Genomic DNA, 25,532 nt, shown 5'->3' with positions numbered 1-25,532 from the left:
ATGCTCTAACAAAGCAAAATAAATTCAGCAGCTGGACACAAGACCAATTGCTCTTGTCCTATTTTGGAACAGAGATGAATTAATACGTACATAATGAAGGAGCCTGTGTATCTAAAAACCGAAGTAGGACATTCTGAAAGACAGGAAGGCTGGATCCAGTAAGAGAAGCTGAAGAAATAGATTCTTTTTCATCCAGCACGTCTGACTCACCACATCTCTACACAGTGAAAAAAAAGAATCAATGAGCATATCATGCAACTCTAAATGCGACAGTGTTTCTCTCTCCTCACAATGAAATATCCACCCAAATCCCAGAAATCCTACTGAAGTACTACTGAAATAAAGCATTTTCCCATCTCTGTCTACCTTGGGTACTTCTAAAGTGCTTATTTAACAGTTATATAATAATTATGGAAAAGAAGTGCATGAGACTTGTATAGAATCACCACTTGTATAAAATGTTATAGCTAGTATATTTTAGTAAAATTCAACCAAACAATTTTCTGGATTGATTACACAAACAGGCTATAATTATAGCTTTAATAAAGGAAGTTAATTTTCTTCTATTGTATGGCTTACACATTACTGGTGTAATGGGTTCTCTCTTCCCCCCACTGCTTGGGCTGCAGGGCGGGTGGCAGCTTGAAGGAGCACAGAGCTCCTATAGAGGGGTTAAAGAAATATTATGAGCCAAATGTCAACTGGTGTAAACTGGTTTAGGTCCATTTATCTCAATAAAGATGCACCTTTTACACCAGCCAAGGACACAGCCCTGTGGCTCTGTGAAACATTTTCGCTGTTCTCCCAGATTCAATGAAAAAAAAAAACTTAGGTAGTTTTATGTAATGTATGGTTCTCTTTAAGACACATTATTTTGGCTCAGAATTGCCCACTTGGTTTTTAGAATTCTCCAGATTTTGTAGACCATCGGAGCACAATCTTTAGTATGCGTAATCGTGCATCTGTCAACACAGTTTAACACATTAATTTCTTCAAGGGACAATAGATGGCAAACCTCCACACACAGTACTATATATAAACTTCTAATACACAAAAGTAAATCATGACAGGAAAAATAAATAGTAATGAAGCTAACTGAAGGTAGTTTAAGTTTTATTTTTATCAGAAGCTTCTTTACCATTCAAAGTTAAGATGCAATTCAAGAACCATAAATTGGTGGCATAACATCCAATTTCCCAAGTCTGATTCAACAGTTTAAAAAGGCTGTATGTTGAATCAAGCTAATTTCTCCTCAACTGCTCATTTTAAGTGTGTTGCCAACGTATTATTCTAAAATGAGAAAGAACAACTTACTTCTGCCTCAATTTCTGCTTGCCTCTTCTCCAGGAGTTTTGCCACAGCCATCGCCCTGTGTTTGCCAGACCTTTTACAACTCACAGCCCATTCACAAAGCAGTGTTACCACAGCTTCATCATTAGGGGCAACCTGTTCAATGGAGAAACAAAAATAGTAATTCACTTGCACAGGAATCGCACTGCTTATTTATTTGCTGGCTAGAAACAGTATGGAACCAGGCTGCTGGTGGCAATGTACTTTGTACTAGCAGTTTGTTTTACCCACATGAAACAATTTTTAGAAATTACTGATGCATGGGTATGCACATTTTATCTTCAAAAGGGATAAAGTGAGTGTGGAAGGGCATATAGTGGCAGCAGAAGGAGGAAGTGAGGGGCACAACAGAAGCATTAACAGATGTAGAGGGATATACGAGGGATACCAGGGAAGAGGAGGGACAATGGTACCTAATGAACTAGGTATAAGTGAATCTGGGGCTCGGTGTAGCAAAGCACCCCGTATTTCAAATTTTATACAAATGTCATGCCTGTCATATGCTGATTCAATGCATGTTTTATGTAATTTATTCCTCAGCTTTGCGCCTCACCAAGCTCTGGAGAAGACAGGGAGGTCTGTACTTTCCCAACCACCTAGAAAAGAGTAAACCTGAGTGCCCCCACTCCCAGAAAGAGAAAAAAGGGAGAAGTCGCTCATCCCCATTCATTAAGAAGAGCACGCCAAAGGTCCCTCCTTGCTCAAATCATGAAGTGTTGGAAACAGCCCTGTTTTCTTCTCTTCAGTATGTCAAGGGAAAGAGAAAATAGAAGACCCAGTCTTTTCCTTCAGCTTCCCCATAGATCAGTGCTAGGTGGGAGGCCTCTTAAAGACGGGATTGTTTGGGAACAGAGGATCACAGAACTTTAATGGGGAAGGGAGAGAGGGAAGAACCTCCACATGTTCAAACAAATATCCAAACTTAGTCACACACTGACCTTTTGGAGCACCTGATCATTAAGATACTTGTATTAAAATAAACTTAAATCAATTGGAATACACACAGCAGCCCACTGGCTTCTCTGAAGCACTTTATATAGAATTACTCTAAACGCTGGCAAGTACTTTTGATAAAGACTGCACTCTTAGACAGAGACTCTAATAGGTGTAAGCAAGAAGATCTGAAAATATTTTCATGCTTAACTGACATGCAGTTTTTCCACCCTGCCCGCTCCAAAAGGGATTTCCCCGACACATGTAAGCAGCTTTGGTTTGGTTCCTGGGATGTATATTGATCAGCATTGCTCATTTTTCTTTTGTCAGCAGGGTACAACTAGCAAAAATCCTACTCATAAACAGAGTTGGCAGAGAAAGTAGATTAGATGGTGTGACACACATTAAAAAAACATAATAGAAGGAGATCACTAAGATGAGAAATTCGGATTTTAGCCATGTTTTAAAGGGTTGACAGATTTATTAAATTCATATCAGAGAAAGGTATTTTAAAATGTTGACAGGTTAAATATTGAGCCTGTATCCTTTAGGGACCAGATTCTGGCATCTTCTAGGAAGAAAGCTCGATGTACAGAACCATTTGATTTTAATATTTTCTAGGCATTAGCTCAGCAAGAAAAGTAATCCAGGTACTAGCAACAGGTTAATGAAGATTTCACAACCTAAAAGAACTATAATCATGAGGTTCTCTTGTTACACAGTGAGACATCAGCCATGGAAAGACACTTTATTGGAACCCCAAAGACGAACAAAAAAACAAAAAACATGCTGCTTTTATGAAGATCACTATATTTCCTAAACAAGCTAAAAACCTTACATCATGACTTACACATTGTAAACTAAGAGTCAGACCTTAGCTATCTACTGTATGTGTATCAAAGTTTAATATTAAAGCCAACTTTATTTTGTTTGATTTCATTTTTGTGATTTTCTGGATCTTTAGTCCCATGCCAAATAAACGTTATGCTCAGTTCCATCTATTGTAACTGAAACATGGACCAGTCATTTGGGACAAGAGCTGTTGGATGCTTCTGAGGAAAGGAGACTGATTTCTGTCCTAAAAGACGTTAGAAAGAGAAAAATAAAGGCCTAGAAAACCTATTAAAGCTACTGTGGAGTCCATGTCCATCACCATGCTGTGCTGTGATGAACCTGGCAGAGGTCGGTTTGGGCAAAGGGAGAGTCCTAAAACACAGAGTAGGCAAGGTGTGGTTACACCCATGTAATCTGTAGCCAAATGATAAAACTGAATTGTCTCTGCTAGAGTGGAGGAGGGATGGGGTTAGCAAGCCACTGGCAGGGGCGGCTCTAGGCCCCAGCACGCCAAGCACGTGCTTGGGGCGGCAAGTCGCGGGGGGGGCGCTCTGCTCGTTGCCGCAAGGGCAGTAGGCAGGCTGCCTTCAGCAGCTTGCCTGCAGAGGGTCCGCTGGTCCCGCGGCTTCGGAGGTCCGCCAAAGCCGCGGAACCAGTGGACCCTCTGCAGGCAGGCCGCCAAAGGCAGTCTACCTGCCATGCTTGGGGCGGCAAAATGCCTAGAGCCCCCCCTGGCCACTGGTTATTTCCTGTTTATACAAATCCCCACACTGACTAGATGAGGTGGGTTCATTTAACTAAATGTGTTAAAAATTAACCTCAACTTTCCCAATATTAAAAAATTTTAAAACATTACAGGTAAGAGACATTTGCATTTGTCCATATAATGTTTGGTCCAGACTAGTTATATTAGTCTATATACCTTCTCTGTTTCTTTTGAGAGATTATTTCTCAGAATAAGAGCCTACTCTGTTAGGAAATGTCCCCAGATTAGAGATTGCCAGCTGCTCCCACTCCCCACCCTGGATCAGACTGTGGAGGTGGTTTTGGGTTCTCTGCTCCCATCCCTGATACTGCCAACCTCTTCTTCCTCCCCCTTCCCATCCCTTCTCCTTTTTTGAACAGCACCTCATAGATATTCACAAAGACTCGGAATGTAAGCTGTGTGGGGCAGGGACCATCTTTTTGCTGCATCTTTATTCAGTGCCGAGCCCTATAGTAATACTAATAAATAATAAAATGGAGTTTTCCTCTCCCCCAGAAAGTTTTGCTTTTTGGCAAAAATTGAAATATATAAAGAAAATTTTGGACTGAAATCTCAATTATTTCTGTTTGGAAATGGCCCCTTGGCAGTTATAGTCTGGGTGCCTCATGCTTCCCATAGAGAATAGCAACATGAGGCAATGAACCTATTGTTGCCATAAGACACTGCAGCAGCATATCTAAACAGAAAAAAATTGTATTGACGAAAAAAATTAAATTATGTGGAAAGTAGAGACTTCATGAAAAATTTAGTTAAAAAGCCATTTAAAAAAAAAAGTGTGTAAACAAGAACACGGCATATCACCTTGCTCTTCTGTCCATAATAAATATGTTTGCTCAAAGAAATACCTCCAGACCCATAATTACTTGCGTTGCTCATCTCAGAATTATTTCTAGTTTATCAGCATCTTTTTATATTGAAGGACCCAGAAATGAATGAAATATAGTAGCTACCAAATCTCCAGTGACAAATAAAGGAGAATATCACTGATTTCTAATGTGACACCTCTGAGTATTGCACCACAAAACTACACTAGTTTCTCTTTAAAATAACTTTAAAATCCACACTCCTCTCACAGCAAGTTCATACCCAATTTGATCTATCACCCCATGATAGTAGTAATAAAAAACAAAAGAAAAAACGACGGTTTAGTAAATCTCTCGTCACACTGAAATCTTCATTTTTAAAATATTTTCCCTCTCACATACTGCCTTGTCATTTAGATAGTTGCATCTCATTTTTGGTAATTCCTCTCCATATTTTTAATTTTTCTGCATCTATACAGTGTATACGTCTACTACTCTGTCTTCACTTAGTGCTTGAAATGCTCTGAATTTAGCATAATCTGCAAATTAAATAAATCGGCTCTTTATGTCTTCCTCTAGATTATTAATCAAGATTATGTTTTAAGAGTTTAAAAAGTAAAAGGGCTAACATATATGTAACAGCCAGAAAATAAACACATTTTTCAGAACTATTAAAAGTTACAGACCCCCAAGCATTGAAGATTAACTGTTTCAGGATTAATATTTTTAATCATCCTTTTTATTTGCATTAAAGCCATTCACTACAAAAACTATGCTATGTTTCTTACTGAATGGCACATTTCCACATATTACATTGGGCTCAAGCAGGGCAGGCCAGAAAAAGAGATTAAACAGTTTAAAACCATAGAAAAGATCAACAGTAAAAAGCAGAATCCTGTAAACAAATGTAGGGTGGCAAAACATTTCCTTTATCTTTCATAATCAAACGAAACAATCATAGAACCATAGGGTTATAGCAGGGACTGCAAGGGTCAAACGCACTTCTTCCTGTGGCAGATGGAAATACTTCTCTATAAATAATGATAAACCATATCTTCAAAACCCAGGCAGGAAATACCTATGATATTATAGTTTGAACTTTACACTAACCTGTTCCCCTTTCTGCAAGTAACAGAAAACAAGTTTAAAAAATGGAAGGAAGTGGCTCTATAGCTCAACCAAGGACAGTCTTAAATTGGGGAAAAGAAAAGTTTCTTAGATCATCAGATCCCTGTAGTTGCAGTCTTGCTGTGTTTAGCACAACAGCACTCCTTTTCCTAGCTGAAGTCTGTACCTCCCCCATACAGATCATCTCTCTCTCTCTCTCTCTCTCATCAGTAAGCAGAAAGGATGGCTGCTCCTAGTGCAAACAAATCAAGTGCCTCATTTTCAGTAACACTTACACCTACACTTGAAGACCTTGATTTTTCAGAACCCTAAGGAAATGATAAAATGTAGACTCCAGCCGAAAGACTGCAGGTCATGAAGAGTTCTGTGAACTCCCAATATCAGTAGGGTCCATTACAGTCTTTGGACTAATCAAGGAATCTTGTGATTGGGTTTAGGGGAAACAGAAGGGAGGAGACAGAGAAAGACAAGTTGACAAGAAAATAAACTGCAGAGAAATTAAGAAAATGAGCAAGTCCTGAACAGGTCCCACCATGCCACTTCTTGAGGTGGAACCAGAGTGCAAGCATCCCTAGATGCTTCTATCTTGGTCCAGCCTGGGGCACACGTGAAATTTCAAGGATAAAAATGCTGATAAATGAATTTAGGGGAAAATTTCCATAGACTTGCCCAAAAATACATTCACCGGGTACTCCCAGCACAAACATAATGAAATTATTGTTCTTTATAAAAATTATATCCGCACACATAATATACAAACATTTTCTTCCAAAGATATCTGTACAAATTCATCAGTTATTATCCTATATTTAAAAATAATATGAAAAATAAAAGAATTTGCACCATGCGGCCAACCCATCTGTGATGCCACCAAGCTCAACGTGCTAGTTTCTTGTTGGCTTAATTCAAGTCCTAGCAAAAGTCCACCCTAACCAGCCTCAGGTTTATAATAAACATAGTATAATAAATGTTTCAACATACTATATGAAGGAAAGATTATAAAATAAAGAGCAGGGAAAACATTATATAAACAGTTTTACTCATGAAGTTATAAGATTCTATTATGAATATTAATGTTATGATTAAATAAGCAGGAAGTGATCACAAACACGATAAACACATGGGGATCCATGATTATTACAGTTGGCCCTTGTCAAATGTCCAAATGTAAAAAAGTTCTTTTCAATTGTCCAAATGGACAGTGACTCACACATGCAGACTACATATATGTCACTATGAAGATGATAGAACAGATTTGGCATTTCCCCTCCACTATATACAAAAACACAAATTACATCTAACAATGCATTAAATTTGTTTACTTAATGCAACAGGTCATCACTAGTTCCTTCCAGCCTGCATAATTAAGCTTTCTAATAATAATAGTCCCTGGTACACATCAAAGCTCATCCTGAGATACATATCAGAGAGATAGGTTGTGTGGTACTGACATTTCCCATTTTTCCTGAGTCTACTGAGACTATGAAGACATGCTGGAAAACTGCAAATCCTGCTTTATCAGACACACAGAATCTCTTCTAAGTACTTGGTGAAATGTAATAATTTACACTATAACATTTCTACAGGTTCTATTAAGGAACCACAGCTTCAATTAAGTACAATACCAACTGGAACTAGGGGCAAAGGCTTATAGACTCAAACCCTCTCTTTCATATAATGATTTTTTTTAAACCCTCATTAGGAAAGCTTTTCTTCTTCTGCAGTCAGTGTTATCAAATAATAACCTGAAAGTTCAGATTGGCTGCTAAATGAGAGGAGACACTGTGATTAAAAACAAAAGAACATTCAAACCTTTTACTCTGACACTAACCGTGGAGGTAGATTTATAAAAAGAATGATGAGATTTATTACACATACGTGTGTGTATATATTACACACACACACACACACACACACACACACACACAACAGAACACACCTAGATAATATATATGCCAGTAACATTAATCACGTCTTATTTGACTAAAGCCTGCATAATTAACTTTGATCTCTTTTTTTTGGGACTATTTCCCAATCAAACAAAAACAAAAACAGAGCCAACTGACCTTGTAATCTGAAAGCTAAAATTTCTTTATAAATTGGCTCAAGAACAGCTGTGGCTTCTTGCATTTGAATGATACAGTATTTTCTCAGGTCCAATTTAAAATTCTACTATAAGTATACTCTGTATACTTTGCAATAAATTAAAAAACATGCATTTACGCTACTGAGGACAGCACTGAGGTTGACAAAAGCAGCTGTAGATTAAATTAAATCTTTTCCAGTTTCACACTGAATTTAAACAGATTTTATAGTAGAATTGTCTGAATATTTTAAAGAGACAATCATTTCTCTTCTTACTGAAGGCTTTCAAAAAGTTCTTTATTGGTTTATTTTTCTAGCATTAATAAACTAGAAAAATAGCTTCGTGAAATTGAAAAAGGGAAAACATCTGTTTGTTTCTAAATGTGTAATTTACTTGTTAATATTGTACAACTGCCAGTCCAAATATAAAAATAAATGTTGATTATATATCTACAAAATAAAATTAATGTACATTTCTAGAAAAGTAAGGTGCCAAGAAAAAAAAAAGGAAGCACGAGTTGGTTGCAGTTGATTAAACTCAAAAAACATGGCACTGATTCTACAGCTTCATACTTTTCACTAGCACAGTAAATATGTTTATTCAAAAGACAATCTCTGTTGAACAAAAAGACATGGCTCCAATTACTTGAAAAATATTAAAATGTTTACCCGCCTCAAAATTCAAAGTGCCTACGAACAATGAATTTACATGCATGAAGAGCCGTATAAAATAGCTGAATTTCTTAGGCTCTTATCCTGCAGACTTATGTATATTCTTCACTTTATCAGTTGTATCACTGATATATATGAGACTACTCACAGTGCACAAAAGTATGCGTGTTAAGAGCACAACACCAAAGTCTTTATTCTATCAATTTAAAGTGATGGATAAGTTGAGTGCAAAAATACAGCATTTTTTAAATGTCAAGTGCACAACATAATGAACAAATTGTCTATATGATCAGTAAGCTTACGACAGTGAAAAGCACAGCATACCAATTCTCATATATATAGTTTACTTTTCTTGCGCATAAAGAAGCGTGTCACATCATCTCATAATAGCTGTAGCTCAGGACTTCCTGCTTTCTGATGCTATGAATTTTTATTTACATTGTAATTTAGTTAAACATTCAAGTACATCTCCTAAAGGCAATCAGACTCTGGATTCATCTCATCTCCTCTGGGTCTTATCTGAGAATCCTTTGTTCCTGTAAGGCCCCAGGGACTAGAAACCAAGTCTGCAGAGACTGGGATAGTTGATATTCCAACAGTGGCACCCAGAAGCCCATGCAAATGCACAACCAGGGAACATAAGAACGGCCGCACTGAGTCAGACCAAAGGTCCATTTAGCCCAGTATTCTGTCTACCGACAGTGGCCAATGCCAGGTGCCCCAGAGGGAATGAACCTAACAGGTAATGATCAAGTGATCTCTCTCCTGCCATCCATCTCCATTCTCTGACAAACAGAGGCTAGGGACACCATTCCTAACCCATCCCAGCTAATAGCCATTAATGGACTTAACCTCCATGAATTTATCCAGTTCTCTTTTAAACACTGTTATAGTCCTAGCCTTCATAACCTCCTCAGGTAAGGAGTTCCTCCAGTTGACTGCACTGTGTGAAGAAGAACTTCCTTTTATTTATTTTAAACCTGCTGCCTATTAATTTCATTTGGTGACCCCTAGTTCTTGTATTACGGGAATAAGTAAATAACTTTTCTTTATCTACTTTCTCCACATCACTTGTATCTCCCCTTAGTCTTCTCTTTTCCAAGCTGAAAAGTCCTGGCCTCTTTAATCTCTCCTCATATGGGACCCATTCCAAACCCCTAATCATTTTAGTTGCCCTTCTCTGAACCTTTTCTAGTGCCAGGATATCTTTTTTGAGATACTGTACACAGTATTCGAGAAGTGGGCATACCATCAATTTATATAAGGGCAATAAATAATAAAGAGCACTATAGAAAGTAAGTGCTGTAGGAAGTGTTGCCCAAGACACTCACAGTGATGGTACCCTGCAACCCTCTGATTGGCTAAGCACCCCATTTAACCCCAAGGGTTGCCACAAGAAGTTGTATGGGTAGCCACACAGACCTTGGCCTGCTACAGCACCAGACCTTGCTTGATCTCTGGTTTCCACTCCAACCTGACTCTGACCCTGATTCCTACCTCTCAATTTATATATTGCATGCTGGAAATATATTTCTGACAGTTCATAATTTTATTGTTTTCGTTCTAAAGCACTTAGAACACAATAAAATAGTATATATAGTGTATGTATTTATGACATCATGACAGTGACCACCAAATGGAAGAAAGTTGTGAAAGGAAGATGGGAGAGCCTTTACTCATTATACCAAGATACTCTAGGACTGAAGATAAACCTTGGATTAGAAGTACATGCTACATTGTATTATACATTTGCTTTAAAAAAAAAAAGCAAACTAGACTCAACAAAAAAATAATTTATGAAGAATATTGTCCTTTTAAAACTTTTCTAATAGAAATTCTTTGATCAGTTTGTTTTTTTAAAAACTGTTCATGTTATTAATGTAACAGGACGGCCTTTGCCTCACAAAAGTAATTTTGAGCATTACAGTCCCTTAGACATGAAGGAATTCATGCTGGACTTTTGATGCAGAGAGGAAAAATAGACAAGTTTCAAACAAACAGTAATTCAGCATGTACTGATTGAATTATTAAACTTTATAATCTTGCTCAGAATTTATCCCTGCTTTTCCATTGCTTGTTGAACGAGGCTGGAAAAGGTATAGAGAAGGGCAACAAAAGTTATTGGGGTAAAGAACATCTTTCAGACGAGGAAAGATTAAAAGACTGGTGTTGTTCTGGCTTAGAGTACGTCTATACTACCCACCAGATAGTAAATCGATCTATTGGGGATCGATTTATCACATCTCATCTAGACGTGATAAATCGATCCGTGAATCAATGCCCGTACTCCACCTCGGCAGGAGGAGTAAGCAGCGTCGACGGGGGAGCCGCAGCAGTCGACTCGTCGCCATGAGGACAGCTAGGTAAATCGAACTACGATACTTCGACTTCAGCTAAGTCAATAGCGTAGCTGAAGTTGTGTATCTTAGTTAGATCCTCCCCCCGAGCGTAGACCAGCCCTTAGAGAAGAGACGACCAAGGAGGGATATGAGAGATCTAGACAATCATGAATGAGATGGAGAAAGTGAATAGGGAAGTGTTATTCAACCCTTCACTTAACACAAGAACTTGGGAATCACCTGATTAAATTAATCGGCAGGCAGGGGTGAAAGTGAGCCAGTACAGCATACCAGTAAGAAGCAAATACAAATGCTTTAACGTCCCTGCCCCTTTTGCCTCCCGTCGGCGGCCCTGCTGTGGCAAAGGACTGTCCTTAAAGCATTACCATGGCAGCACTTTAATGTCATTGTCCCCTCCCCACCAGCCACCGATGGGGGCGGGCAAAAAGAGCAGCTGCCCCTGGGCCAGCGATTTAAAAGGGCCCAGGGATCTGGCCTTCGGTACTGCAGCAGCGACGACCAAAGCCCCAGGCCCTTCAAACCGCTGCTGGGGCCCCAGGCAGCATGGGCCAGAGAGCATGGATGGGGCATGCTGACCCTCAGCCTGGTCCTTCCATTCATGCCCCTGCCTTCGGGGGGGGGGGGGGGGGCAGAGCCAGCCCCCATACTGGTAAGTCTAAAAAGAGTTACTTTCACCCCAGTCGGCAGCTGATTTAAAACATAAGGAAGTACTTTTCACACAACACACAGTCAGTCTGTGGAAGTCACTGTCAGGGGATACTGTGAAAGTCAAAAATATAACTGGGTTCAAAAAGGAATTAGATAAGTTCATGGAAGATGGGTCCAGCAATGGGTTATTAGGCAAGATGGTCAGGGATATAACCCCATGCTCCAGGTGTCCCTAATCCTCCAACTGCCAGAAGCTGGGACTGGGCCGGCTCCAAGCACCAGCACAGGAAGCATGTGCTTGGGACAGCCAATGGAAAGGGTGGCACGTCCAGGTCTTTGGCGGCAATTCGGCAGCAGGTCCCTCAGTCCCTCTCGGACGGAAGGACCAGCTGCCGAATTGCCGCTGAAGAATGAAGCAGTGCAATAGAGCTGCCGCCGAAGTGCCGCCGATTACAGCTCCTCCTCTCCCTTCTTTCTCTTCGCCACTTGGGGCGGCAAAACAGCTGGAGCCAGCCCTGGACAGGGAGTAGGGATCACTCAAAATTGCCCTGTTCTGTTCATTCCTTCTCAGACATCTGGCCCTGACCACTGAGAGAGAGAGGAAACTGGGCTAGATGAACCACTGGTGTGACCCAGTATGACCGGTCTTATGTATGTTCTAATCCTGCAAACATGCACACATGCTTTACTTTGTACATATAAGAAGTCTCACTGAAGTCAAAAGGACTGCCTGTGTGTCCCAAAGGGCTTACAGGATTAGGGACTGACACAGTAACCTCTAGAAATAGACTACCAGTTCAGCTGTCAGCTCACTGAATCGAAGGGACAAAGTCAGATCAAATTTGACTTTTAGATGTTGTATATATGAGATTCTATAAAAATCTGAAACAAATGTTTCTATCATTTTTCTTGTTGGCAGTGGCAAGATGTTTTTAAAAGAAAGATAGGTATTATCATGCTGTGTTTGTAAAACACTGTAGCAGTTACTAGCTGAAAAGACTGTGATAGCAAAATTGACTATAAGCAAAAGTTAATGACCAGGCTATTTTCACTGTGCGAAATACATAGAATGCTAATCAAAATCTCAAAAATAGATTATAAAAAAATTTTAGCCAATATTTTAAAGAAAAGGTGTGCCAAAAGTTCAGCTACTAAAACCACATTTGGAGACACAGATAAGGGCTTGATCCTCTGCTCATCGATGTCATTGGCAAACTCCCATTGACTTTAATGTAACAGGACCAAGGCCTAATTGAGCTGTTTTTCAGAAGTGATAAGAATGCAGCAGCTCCCACTGACATCAATTAATTCAATGAGACTTCAGTGTGAGATGGTTAGCATGCTTAAAGATAAGGTCACTTACTGCCTAAATACAGGTTTAGAAGCCTAACTTTTAAACACTCTTTCTGAAAATCTTTGCTAATTTTTAATTATTTATGTTTTAATCCAATTATGTCTGTTTTAAAATATTATTTCATGTTTTCAATTATACATTTTCACATGATAAAATGAACTCTACAATGTGTTCATTTCCTCAGCATCCCTATTGCTTAGATATACTTAGAACAAGACTAAAAAGTGAATATTTTATTACCCAAGAGGCTGAAACAGTTAAAACGATAATTTAAAACAAACTATCCTCTCTTCTATTTAAAAGAAAGCCCCAACTGCTGAGGGTTGTGACACAAACCAACAAAATCCAAAGAGACCAAAGCTTAGAGGAGAGTGTTTGTTGTACAGAAGAAAAAAAAAAAAAAGAGAGAGAGATTACTTCCTGGCATTGGAAGAATACAAATTCTTTGGCAAATTGTCAAACGATGAAAAACCTTTAATAATTTAATTTGCGAAAGGGTCCTTAGTGCACCTATGAAAATAGGGAGGGTCCCAGTCCAAATATTTATTCAGGATGTGTTAGACTGAACATGTGAAAAAGTTTTATCGAAGTAGTTTGTCATTTTATAATTGTACATACCTTCAACACCATTTAGTGATTTTGCCAGGATTCAGGCTTGCATTTAACTACTTTATGGGATAATTCCTAGACGACACACATTTTTATGTTCATTAACAGTAATAATAATGCTTGAGCATTACGTAGAGCTTTTCATCTTCAAAGCACTTTACAAATGTTAGCCTTCATCCGTCTCCTTCTAAAGTAAACGTTCATGGTTTAATAAAAATAACTATTAATAGCATCTTAGAGATATTCAGTAAAATAAAATTTACCCATATTTGCACAAAACTGAAGTAAATTGCTGTAAACAGGAAGCCACAAGGTTGAAAGGGGGACAATATCCTCTCCACAGCCTAACACCAGAAACCAGTGGAGGCCCACAATGCTCACTCAAGCCACTGGGCTTGAACAGAGAGCATGGTCCCACTACATTTCCCATACAGAGATTTTGGATGCTGGACCCATATAACTGTAAACCCACTCACCAACCGTGGCCCATCTCACAAGCCTCCTCCCTGGTGACTTTCATAGAGCTGACATGAAACCTAGTTCTATTGTGTGTGAAAGGGGTACCAAATCTCCCTGTGCACTCACTTGGCAGCTAATCAAGCCCCATATTAGGGAACGATAGCAATTCACTGCACTGGGGGCAGGGCGATTATACAGCTCCTACAGAGCTGGATGAATTTTACTTTAAATGCCCAGTTACGTCTGTTGCAGCCCATGAAAGTTATCTTCAGTCAAATATATAAAATGCTGAGTGGGTCATTAAGAAAAAAAACATTTTCAAAACAAATTGGCCATTGAGCCTATTTATATTTAGGAGAAAAAGCCAACCCAAAGTGTCCTCATCCAGGTTTAAGTTTCAACGAAGGCTCAGATTAGTTATTGCTTTATCTGCACTAGATAGCCTAGACATAGCTGGAGCAATATTTATTTAGGGCAGGAAGTCAAATCAAATACACAGAGAGGCATTTGTTTAAAATGCCAGCAAAAACCAAAAGCAATGTAGTTACCTGACTATCAACCGCTAAGCACTCTGAAGTCTAGAAAGAAAGAGTGCAAAATGCAGCTCAGCTGGAATGCCCCAACCACAGCACTTATAAAGGAAAGCAGCTAATCAATTCCATCCAGCACCCTCAGAAGCTGAGTGGGAGCATGGTGCTGATGCTCGCTTTTGAGAGAGGCCATGCTAGGCATTTCCACTCACCCTCTACATGGTCTTGCTATTTTCACTACTGCCAGCGATTGTTGTTGGCAGCTCCCAACACAAATATCAGCGTAGTTTAAAAAAAAATGCCAACAGCTAGCTCCTATGAACATAGAAACAGGAATAATGAATGTAAAACCTTATTTGCGATCACACAAAGAATACGGTTGGTCTGGCAAGTCCACTTCCTAGTGTCAAGAGGCAGAAAGGACTAGAGGAACCATAAAAATGTGTCACACTCAAAAGCAAAAGTAGCAGCATTACTGTGGAGAAAGGAGATGGATAACAGGTGAGGAGAAAAGTTACACAATCCTACAAGAGAAGAAAAGGGCAAAGGACCTTTACTTACATGCAGTATCTGACAGAGGGCTCTGTTCCACTCCTATTTATATCATTGCAAATCTGAAATAACTCCAATAAAGTCAAAGAGTTACAGTGATGTACGGCCAATGTGGAAATAAACAACCTCAGGTCAGACTACTCCACTCAGACTCTTAATACCTGTCTTTACAATTACGGTGTCACCACAGGACTCGGATGTCCAACAGAAGTGGCAGATTGACAATAGGTAACCCCTCCATCAACATATCTGGACTGTTCTTGAAATGCACAGAGATTAAAAAGGGACCCGGGGTGGGATTTATAGAAGTCTGTCGGGCTTTTCAGTATTCAGAACAAATGATGGCAAAGTACTGGGAGGAACATATATCGATGAGCTGAAGTCTCATAACAAATATCAAGATAAATCACCTTCTAAACTATTTTTGTTAGGACCTACGGACTAAAATGCGACATTCTCTTGTAAAAATGACTTTTCTATAACATTGATCTGTAACTATCAATTTTTCCGTAGGGGGAAAAAAAGCAAAATGGATATACCATAACCTAAACAATAACTAATTTTACACACTTTTATAGAAAAGTGCACAAGAAAAAAAAATCATGTAAAATAATATTTACCACTAATGTAGTGTTTTTCATCTGATTATGTAAGTGTGTAGATAAGCACAGAGATGAAGATGTAGATGAAGCATACAGGAGGTTAAGACTAAAGTTTTCATTAGATTCCACCATAATTTTTGTTATGCTGTTTGGAGGTGTTTTATTCAAGTCACAGAGGGCTAAATTTTCATAGCTGCTGAGCGCCCACAATTCCCATTGACTTCAGCTGGATGTAGGCGTCTTAAAACTAGGGTATAGAGATACTGAGTATCCAAAATTAGGGGACAGTTTTGAAATCTCTGGCCTAAATGACTCAGTGAGAGACAGTAACAAACGGACCGCCAGTCTCCGGGCTCCCACTGTGGTACCCCAACCACCGGACCATACTGCCTGAGAAGCTCAGTTAAACAGTCACTTTCAAGTCATGGTAATATCAAAGAGAGTTGCATGCCACATGGTGTAGCAGCAGCAATATTGTACTTTTTAAGCTAACTAAAAGAGAAACTCACAAAAGGGGAAATCCTGCCATCCTTTTCCCTCACACGTAGCGATACCAGTGCCTTTCCATTTCATTGTGAAAGATGGGAGATGAGGAAGTATTTGGAGAGCCTGTGCAGACTGTAATACCCCCTGTGCAGACCATGGCTTCCTTGGACAGGCTCTTGACATCCAGGCCTGGCAGATGTCCTTCCCTGCAGGTTTTGGAGGGTCAGGCATGGAAGCGCACTATGTGTAAAAACACAGTGTGCATCCCTGAGCATCTACAGAGCCACTCCACGGCCCTGCGGGGATGAGGATGAGAATTCCTTTATTCACAATCCCATGGGACAGTTCAGTACACAGCCCCGTTACTCAGGCTGTGCAGAAGGTTGATGATTTTGCCCAAACTGAATTCCAGTGCACAAACATGAAAAGGAAGTTATGAGACTACTTTAAAACCAGGTAGTTGCTAGTCATGAAAGTCAAGCAACTGCTGCTGAGTGTTAAACATAATTTCTGACTTCCATACATCCTGTTGCAAACCTACACCTAAGGTCCAGAACAGGGATAGGCAACCTATGGCATTTCAGTGGCACTCACGCTGCCCAGGCCTGGCCACTGGTCCAGGGGGCTTTGCATTTTAATTTAATTTTAAATGAAGTTTCTTAAACATTTTTAAAAACTTACTTACTTTACATACAACAATAGTTTGGTTATATATTTATAGACTTATAGAAAGAGACCTTCTAAAAACGTTAAAATGTATGACTGGCACGCGAAACCTTAAATTAGAGTCAATAAATGAAGACTCGGCACACCACTTCTGAAAGGTTGCCGAGTCCTGGTCCAGAAAGAAATTGGTACTATATCCCTGTGCATTAGGCTGCCTCTGTGGGATACTGCCTCAATGTTTCTAAGGGCCCTATTTTTAATCCAAACCTCCAGAGGCATTTTAGCAGCTAAAAGGGAGGGATTAAAAGGCACTCTTACTATACTTAACCACTCATTTGAAATCTAGCTGATTTTAGTAAACATTTAATCTTGCTTAAAATTGCCTGACTGGAATGGAGGGCTGCCCACACAATATTTTTTTTTAAATATTACACCTGTGTCATAATATTTATAGCACTAGTCATTTCTGAGCCGAGCAAAACAATTCTACAGATATATCATTTGAGATTGCATGTATATCAAACCGCATGGACACACTGTTTTTTTAAAAATCTTCGCTGATACAATTTTTTGCTTGGGGGTTGGTTATCATGGAACACGCAATTGCTGTTAAGTCAGTGAAAAGTAGCTGTTTCAGTCATATTTACCTCTGCAGTATCATAGATACTTAGTGCCCAATTCTATCACACTGCTCAGAATTAGAAGCAATTCCACTCAAGTCAGTGGAGCTGAACTGTTGTGAGTGAACTGTTAGTCACTGTGCTTAGCATAACACACTCTCTCTCTCTCACCATATGAATTTCAGTAAGGCATTATGAGATAAAAATAGTAGGAGAGCTCAGATCATATGCGTTGGTTTTAAAGAATTCACCCAAGTAGTACTACAATAACAAGGAACTGAAGAGACAACTTGTTGTTAAATATCAGGACTTGTCTACATTACCCGCTGGACCAACGGGCAGTGGGGGGGGTCGATTTATCGCGTCTAGACAAGACGCGATAAATCAACTGCCGAGAACTCTCCCGTCGACCCTGGGACACCACTAGGGCGAGAGGCGCAGGCGAAGTCGACAAGAGAGCGTCAGACATTGACTTACTACATTGAAGATACCGTGGTAAGTAGATCTAAGTACGTCGACTTCAGCTACATTATTCAAATAGCTGAAGTTGCATAACTTAGATTGATCTTCTCCCACCACCCCCCGCCAGTGTAGACCAGGCCTCAGAGACAGACAGTCTGAACACTGCTTTTTGGTCTGTACACAAACAGTTGGGTAAATCTACTGTATCTCGCATGAAAGCAAGCATAAGGCAAAGAGAGTATGTGTGCTCTAGTCTGTAATCACATCAGAGTTTGATTTTTATTTTTGTTTCCTCAAGCCAATTTGCTCAAAGTTAGTAATGCAGAAGCCATCACCCTGCTAAGATACAGATATAGTCAATCAGAAACCGGGAACAATCGGTCATCTCCTGCTTAAAGTTTCACTTCATCAATATGGTATCTATGCCCCCCAATGCAGCTGTAAGCCAACTAGTCCTGGTCACAAAATGAAGATAGATTATGAATACAGTCCGAGTCTCTCTAATTAGAGCACATCCTAACAATCTTATGGTCAAATCTTGTGGCCAACACTGTGTCACATCTTCCATCTCTGCTGATCACTCCCTTCCCGCCTGAAATGCTGTCCTCCCTTGCCTTTTGTCATGCTGTCCAACCTGGTTCTCCTCCTGCCTCTCCCACAATGACTCTTTTGGTGGGCAGAACCGCACCCACTTTCTGCAAGTATCCCACAGAGGCCTCAGTATTTAGTCCACTCTGCCTCCTCTAGATCCTCATTTTAGGTGACTTCATCTATTTACGCAGTTTCAAAATACAATCTTTATGTTGATGATTCTCCAAATAAGCCTGCCCACTGTCTTACTCAATCCATTTATGTACCTCCTCCCCTGCATATGTCGCTGTAATTCAAACTCGCATAGCCAAAGCTGAACCCCTACTTTTCAGCCCATAGCTTCTTCACTTCCCCATTCTCTGTCACTGATACCATTTACTTACACACACACACACACACACACACACACACACACAAAATACACTCCAAGGGAGGTCTTCTGCAATTCCCCCTCTCAGCTACCCATGTGTTCATGAAGCTGGTGAGACCATCTGTCTGGCCCAGTCTGACTACATCACCTCCCTCTTGATCCTCTACTTTTCCACTGCATCAAAGTTTAAACTTCAAGCCCCTACCTAACACTTTCACTCAACATCTTTGCTTCTCCACACTTGCCTTGTCACATTACCCCCAGCCCTTAAACTCTTCCAGCCTTGATGCTCCATCATTCATTTTTCCCACAACCACTTTCGCATTTGTTTTGTCACACTACCTCCATGCTTGGAGTGCACTTCCTCAACTGGTTTACCAGGCCACTCCAATACTCTCATTAAAATCTCTCCCTACGAGCCATTTGTTCCATGACATCCAAAAGAAATAAAAAAATTTTTTTTTTTACTTCTTCCATTAAAAAAAAAAAAAAATCTTTCCTGGAACCAATAAAATATGTTGGTGGCAAAGCACCACTCCCAACATGCATGTATGTTGGATCATCTGGTTTTTTTTTGGTCTCTTCAATTCTGAAGTCTTCTTAGCAGGGGGTGTGCCTTCCCTATATTTCTGTACAGTGCCTAGCACTTTTGGGGCACTCTTATAGTGTAAAACAAACACTACCATAATTTACTATTTTCATGATGAAGTTTTGCAATTCACCAACCATGGAAGCAGGAAAAAAAATGCCATACATGCTACAGTGGCTTCCCATCAATGAGGGACAGTGCATACAGTCCTTCATACTGAATTTTGCTTTAAATCAAGGGTAAGCAACCTAAGGCACGCGTGCCAAAGGCGGCACGTGAGCTGATTTTCAGTGGCACTCACACTGCCCAGGTCCTGGCCACCGATCCAGAGGGCTCTGCATTTTAATTTAATTTTAAATGATGCTTCTTAAACATTCTAAAAACCTTATTTATTTTATATACAACAATAGAGTAGTTATATATTATATATTATAGACTTATAGAAAGAGACCTTCTAAAAACGTTAAAACGTATTATGGCACACGAAACCTTAAATCAGAGTGAATAAATGAAGACTCAGCACACCACTTCTGAAAGGTTGCCGACCCGTTTTAAATAATTGTTAGTGTGCAGATATTCTGGTGCTGTGAGCACTATAAAACACAAGGACAGGCCACAATGTTACATAAATGGTTAGCTAAAAATATGAGTACAAGCATAAGCCCATGATTGAGAGCTTCTTGTTGCAAACACAGGGACTGAAATCAAGACAAGATACAAGTCAGAGGCATTCTAGCTGAGTACAGATCTATTGTCTCTTGAGTAGGTGACTTATACCAGCTGTACTTCATCTTTACCGTTGTAGAAGTAAACTTGCAAGGCCCATAAAAGTGCCTAATAACAAACTGCCACCTAGTGGCTCAACTATACTTTCCTAAATTATGTACAAGGTACATGGACTAATACAGAGACCAGGATTTACATTGTACTCATGGTCACCACACACCTGTCAGTTATTAAGATGCAGGAGCTCTCTGAAACTCAGCGTGCAGATAACATACATCATAAGTGATAATTTTTTCCACTGTTAAAAACTCAAATATCAGATAATACTCAGTAAACACTGGAAAAAAGCCCATCAGCAACAGAAGGCTCTCCCGCTTCCTGTTAGTCAACTTACGCATCATATCAAGCAGCAAGTTACAATTCTTTGAAAACTCTAATCAGGTTCTGCTAGTTTAAGGGATCACTTTGCAATTTAACATAAGCCTAGGAGTCAATCAGGAAGGACAGGAGGGGAAAACTAAAGTCTCTAAACTAACTGGCATAAATGGTTTATTTTCTTCCTAATTCCTCTAACCAGCTGATGCTATATAACCAACATCCAAGTATGTTTGACTTCAACAGTTTACTGTGAAAATGCCTCATAACCACCACCATATACTGGAATAAAGTTGCCATTTCAAAGCCTATAGAAAATGGCCTGCTCTTAGGGCTGTGGCGGGCAAACTTTTTGGCTTAAGGGCTGCATCGGATTTCATAAATTGTATGGAGGGCCAGTTAGAGGAGGGGGTCGTGGGCCGGCCCCCACCTCCTATCTGGCCCTCCGGGATTCCTGCCCCATCCAACCCCTCCATTCCCTGACGGCCCTCTAGTCCCTGTCCCCTGGCTGCCCTCGGATCCCCGCCACCCCATCCAACCCCTCTTCTCATCCCTGCCCCATCCAACCACTCCTTTTCCCTGACTGCCCCCTGCTGCCCCATTTGACCCCCCTCCTTTCTGACTGCCCCTGGAGACTCCTGCCTCATCCAACCGCTCCTCCTTCCTGACTCCCGGGCCAGAAGCTCGGGGGCCAGGCAGCACGGTCCCGTGGGCCGGATGTGGCCCACAGGCTGTAGTTTGCCCACCTCTTTCTTAGAGTGGCCAGGCATTCAGGACCCTGGTGTCTCTGGTCAGCACCACTGACTGGGCCATTAAAAGCCCGGTTGGTGGTGCTGCGGGGCTAATACAAGCTAATCTCTACCTGTCCTGGGCACTGCGCTGCGCCCTGGAAGTGGCCAGTAGGGCCAGCTCCTAGGTGGGGGAGTACAGTGCTCTACGCGCTGCCTCCACCCTGAGCATCAGCTCCGCATTCCCATTTGCCAGTTCCCAGGCAATGGGAGCTAGGGGAGGTGGCAGTGCCTGCAGACAAGAGCAACTGTGGAGCCTCCTGCCCCCCCCACCCCAGAAGCCAGACCTGCTGACTACTTCCAGGGAGCAGCATTGACCCAGTACAGGCAGGCAGCCTGCTTTCGTCCCATAGCACCGCCAACCGGGAGCCACCCAAGGTAAATTCATGCCCCAACCCACAGCCCACACTCCCATTTAGAGCCCTCACCCCTTCCCACACCCCAATCCCTTGGCCCAGTTCAGTGAAAGTGAGTGAGGGTGGGGGAGAGCAAGCCACCGAGGGAAGGGGAATGTAGTGAATGGGGGCGGGGGCGGGCCTTGGGAAGAGGCTACGGTATTCGGTTTTATGCCAGTAGAAATTTGGCAACCCTACCTGCTCTGCAAAGGAAGGGCCAGATTTTAACAGAAAAGTTCAGCATCCAGAACTGGAGCCAAATTTTCAAGAGAGCTCAGCTCCCATTTATACACCAAAAATAATGGGGGGGGGGGTGTAACCCCCAAGGAGATTACATAGATTCCTGGAGCTCTGTCTGCTGGCAGCTCAGGGAGGAGGAGCCAAGGCAAACTCAGAGTCTGCCTGGAAACCAATAGGCGGTGGAGATGCCCCTCCCAGGGAGCTGAGGAGAGGGGAGAAGCCATTTTGAATCTATCTGGAGCCAGTCAGGGGAAGGGCTGAACTGGCTCTGTGGGGAGCTGGCGAGTCCCAGGCCTACAAGCAGGATTTCCCCTGCGAACTGGCCTCTAGGGACCTGACCGCAGATCCCTCAACTGGATTTTCCTTTCCCACGGATGATTCCCAATTGTTACGTTTACTGAGAAATCTCCCCAGCCAGGCTGGGTTCACCTCCAGCTCCCCTGGTGAGACCAGTCCCCACATGGTCAGCGCTGCTAGTCCAGGGCTGTTGCCTGCTGGGTGTGTGACTGGAGGCTGGGCTAGGAGGCTACAGTTTGGATGTTAGGGTAGTTGTATAACCTACACCTTGAGCCCTGCACCCCTTTGTGATGAGAGGAAATCCTGGGACCAACGAGCCTGATTCCTGCCTGAGGAGGATCCCTGTCTGCAGACAGCAGCCACTCTGCAGTGACTGAGGAGTTCAGCATCATCTTCCAACCTGAAGGTCATTTATGAAGTTTGTAAGTGCCCCAGCTTTTAGTTAGTTAGTCAGGGAATTTGTTTAGGGACCCCCTACTCCCTGAACTGTGTCCTCAAGCCAGGGAGTAAGGGTTTGAGGATTTTATAACCTGCTGTTTATTACACCAGGGGAGGGATCCACCACCTCCTCCCACTTGTCAGTCCTTTGGGCTGTACTGAACCCAGTCAGCCGCACTGCTAAAACACTGCAGAGAATTTTATAGGTCATCAAGGGCCCCAGCAAAGTACGCGTACCAACAGGACACTAATTTTACACTTGTTACATCAAGTTAGGGGTATTTTCAGTGTGGGCACCGGTGACCCTAAAAATAGCGTTTTACCCTGTCTCTGGCTGAGGAAGCCCCCAGTGCCCTGACCCTGCTCTCCAGCAGAAGCGCGGGGCAGGGGAAGCCCCAGCACCCTGATCCCGGTCCCCTGCAGAAGTGTGGCACCTCCCTTCTGCCAGGGAGTCTTCTCCCGTCACATGCCTTCTGCCGGGTGAGGACCACTGGGGGCGGGGCTTCTGCTGGGGACTGGGGAGGCACTGATGGCGGGGGGCTTCCCCCATCCTGCAGCTTCTGCCAGGGGCAGGAGGTGCTGCTGTGGGGGCTTCACCTGTCCCGCGGCTTCTGCCAGGGGAAGGGTCTGGGAGTGAGGGGGCTTCCTCCACCCCATCTGCTGGGCAGAAGCCAGGGGCCTCCAGTTCTCCGGGGCCCCTGGGCCCGAGCCCCGTGGGCCCAGTGGCTAATCCACCTCTGTCCAGAGCACCAGTAAGCCTCTTGGAGCAGCCCCAGGGGGAGTGTGATCTGGGGTTCCTACAGAGGATTATTAAAAAATAATAATATGAGTTGTACCTGTTGAGACGAGATAGTTTGAGGGAAGCAAGGGGTTGGGAATCTCTCCTTTCCCTCTATTCACAATGAGGGGGAAGGGAGCTATGCCAGTGGAGAAAGAGTATTCCTTATAAAAAAGGACTTAGGCCATATAACACTAAAGAAGTCTCATAACAACGAGGAACCATTTTTTCCTAACAAATTTATCAGCCAATGCATGTAAACTAAACAAAGATATGAAAGTTTAGGGCCAAACTTTTATAAAATAATTGAAATGAACAAAGGAATAATGAGCCTACAATTTTTGAAGTGGGTTGGGAGAACATTAATTACCTCTTGGTTATCTTTGTTCTGGTTTGCCCAGAAAATCTTGTGATAAAGAGTCTCCATTGAATTGCTGGAATCTGATCTGTCAAAACAGTGTCGATCCAAGACTTCCAATGTATGCAAAACTCGGCTGATGGTGACCCCTAGGTATGGAAGTTAAAAAAAAAAAAAAAAAAAAGTAACCAAATAGTTTACCAGAAAAATTCTTTGTTAAATCTAAGTCTTCACTGGATATACACGGCACTAACATCTGGGTAAAATGGACACAAAAGCCATCCCCACCCCACCCCTAAAAAGGAGGGAAGTTGAATTTTACGTTTATGGTACTATGAAAGTGCTAATTTGGGTGGCTGATATGATGACATGGACACTTGTCCTCAGCCAACATGACTAAAATCAAACTAACTTTCCCATTGATCTCTGAAAAGCTAAAAAAAAGAGTAGTCATTCACTATCAACCTGGGCTAGATTTGAACCAACGACCTAAGACCAAAGGCTCTCACTCTCTATCAATCCTCTGAGCTACCGCAGCCCACCAAAGCTGTAGAAGGTAATGTTTAGTGAGAAATAGCTGATCCAGTTATGAAAGATGTGGTATGCTAAATACTTTCTTGTATTCTAAAAATACATCTAGAGATTAACCAGATCCTGTCTGTTACCAGAAATCCATGCATATACACACCCTACTATTAAAACTGCAAGTTTCTCTAGTCCTTAGGTGGTGTACTCACTGCCCTTCTTGGAACACTCCCACCCAAAAGGATCTTTACATCCTCCTTTCTCACAGTGACCAACCATACAGTTCAGGTGGGTTACATACGGTTTCCCTCAGGAGCCCAAAACCACTAAGCCCTGTGTCAGCAAGAGAGTCATGGAAGATTATCCCCTATGGACTGAGGCAGCTATTTCTGCAAATTTCATATCCCCACTTAGTCCAAGAGTTTAGGATTCACTAAGCCCAGAACCTGAATTGTAAAGGTCTCTCCCGAGTAACATTTATGTTAACTCACCACCAATCCAAAAACAAAAAAAATACATGGGGCCTGTTACTTTGTGTCAGTCTAAATCTACGCCTAAAATTAAACACGTGATGTAAATCAAGCCCAAATACACACAAATATGCAAAACCTAGCACCCAAATTTTTAAACATTTACTTTGCATTTGACTTGCTTTACCTGCCGTTGATTCTTGGCACTTGTCAAAAGACCATCGCACCTCCACAGCACAACCTCGTTGTTTTATCTGCTGTTCTACTTCATAAATCTTTGCCCGAACCTAAAAAGATTATTGTTGCTCATTAGCTAGTGGCTGGGAAGCCACAATTCTCATCTCAAGCACATTTCTCTGCATAAGTAAGGTATACAACAGTGTATCACAATGTTTCCTATATTAGGGAAAAGTACCCTCAAGCACAGAATGTTCAAATGATTGATTTTTTTTTAAACATTATCTATACTGAAATATCTTCATTTCAGGACTTTCATTCATACAGTATTGTTGGGTTGAATGTAAGTTTTCAGGTCATGAATGTTTCACTTTACTAGCAGCTGCAACAGGTCTGCTATTTTTTGTTTTGTGCCATTAAATAACATCAATTTAAATTAACTCAAGATCTTTACTTTGAAAGCATTAACAATACTGCAATTCAAATGCACAACACT

At 41.5% G+C, this 25,532-nt stretch overlaps 1 protein-coding gene across 2 annotated transcripts in view; it reads right to left on the bottom strand.

Moving 5' to 3' along the window:
- The window catches only part of MED12L (mediator complex subunit 12L), a 276,235-nt gene that overhangs the window by 223,265 nt on the left and 27,438 nt on the right, over positions 1 to 25,532 (bottom strand). For both annotated transcript variants that reach the window (XM_050965783.1, XM_050965784.1), the window contains 4 exons: positions 25,047 to 25,146; positions 23,877 to 24,013; positions 1,315 to 1,446; positions 91 to 217 (listed from right to left, as the gene is read on the bottom strand). In XM_050965783.1, coding sequence (XP_050821740.1) covers positions 91 to 217; positions 1,315 to 1,446; positions 23,877 to 24,013; positions 25,047 to 25,146 — 496 coding nt within the window. The remainder of the gene's footprint in view (positions 1 to 90; positions 218 to 1,314; positions 1,447 to 23,876; positions 24,014 to 25,046; positions 25,147 to 25,532) is intronic.

Source organism: Gopherus flavomarginatus, chromosome 8 (genome assembly GCF_025201925.1).
Source record: "Gopherus flavomarginatus isolate rGopFla2 chromosome 8, rGopFla2.mat.asm, whole genome shotgun sequence".
Classification (NCBI taxonomy): domain Eukaryota; kingdom Metazoa; phylum Chordata; order Testudines; family Testudinidae; genus Gopherus; species Gopherus flavomarginatus.
The sequence above is the reverse complement of the archived record's forward strand: the minus strand, read 5'-3'. Positions and strand labels throughout refer to the sequence as shown.